This window comes from Oryx dammah, unplaced genomic scaffold (assembly GCF_014754425.2).
Source record: "Oryx dammah isolate SB20612 unplaced genomic scaffold, SCBI_Odam_1.1 HiC_scaffold_736, whole genome shotgun sequence".
In the NCBI taxonomy this organism is placed as follows: Eukaryota; Metazoa; Chordata; class Mammalia; order Artiodactyla; family Bovidae; genus Oryx; species Oryx dammah.
Window position 1 is genome coordinate 1 of NW_024070886.1, and position 1068 is coordinate 1068.

The 1068-nt window shown below is 55.6% G+C and overlaps 1 protein-coding gene across 1 annotated transcript; it reads right to left on the bottom strand.

The window, feature by feature from the left end:
• Nucleotides 1–6: 6 nt before the first annotated feature.
• On the bottom strand, nucleotides 7–785 carry LOC120859372 (melanoma-associated antigen B2-like; the record flags this gene model as incomplete). The annotated part of the gene is made up of 2 exons (XM_040235508.1): nucleotides 512–785; nucleotides 7–481 (listed from the first exon to the last, which is right to left on the bottom strand). Coding segments are annotated over exons 1-2 (749 nt in total), but the record flags the coding sequence as incomplete, so codon positions are not given.
• Nucleotides 786–1068: the final 283 nt, after the last annotated feature.

A 1068-nucleotide genomic window follows, 5' to 3' on the forward strand; every position in this document is an offset into this window, starting at 1 on the left:
CTGGGCTCTCCAAAGATGAAGTGATTTCTTCCATCATAGATGCCCAGCATATTCAGGAACTTCCAGATCTTCTCCTCAGGGGCGTGGTTGCCATTCAGGTAGATGACACCCAGCAGAGGCATCAGAAGACCATTCTTCGGCAGCCCCCAGTCACCTCTCATAGACTCACTGTCGCTGAGATCTAGGTTGCTCACCAGGGTATAGCAGTGACTGTTGGGCCTGACTTCCTTCAGCACCAGGCCAAACAGCAGCTCCATGTTCTCAGAGGCCCGGCTAAGGATCTCAGGGAATTGCTCCCTGTACATTTTAGTGACTTCCTTCAGCATTTCTGACCTCTTAATGAGCTCCCTCATCTTATACTTATATAGCATGTACTGCACCAACTTCTCTGATTTCCTGGTCAGAAGATCTGTGTGAGAGCTCCCAGCAGCAGCTGAGGCCTGGGAGGAATTTTCCCCTTCCTGACCTTGGCCCTCGGCACCTACACCAGATCTTGAGCGTGCCGCGGCACCGACGCCAGATCTCGAGCGTGCTGCACGCCCGACACCAGATCTTTTGCGTATAGCACCTGCAGCAGCACTGGTGGTGCCTTGGGCTCCCTGAGGCCCCTTGGAGGTGCCAGCAGCAGACGAGCTTGAGGGAGCGCTCTCTGAATCAGGAGGGGTGGAGGAGGTGGTCTCTTCTCCCCCAGATGTGGTAGCCTGATCATGAAGACCCTGGGTCTCAGCTCGGGCCTGGCGACGTTTCTCACGAGCACGGTGCTTACTCTTCTCCCCACGGGGCATGATGGCTGTGGTCAGGGACCGCAGGCAGGAGTCTGCGCCAATAGACAGGAGGTTGGGGCACCTAGAGGATGGAGAATGAGGTGACATGAGCACCTTAAAACAGGGAGATTCCGCCTTGGCTTAATCACAGGCCGCCTCTACAGGTGTCCTTGAGGACACTGCCCTAGCAACCCACAAGGCTCCTGTTCTCCTGCTCACCCTGTCCCCACACAATCCCACAGAGGAAGAACAGAGGCCTTACTTTTCCTCTGTGACCTCTCAGCCCTGCTTTGGATTCACTCAG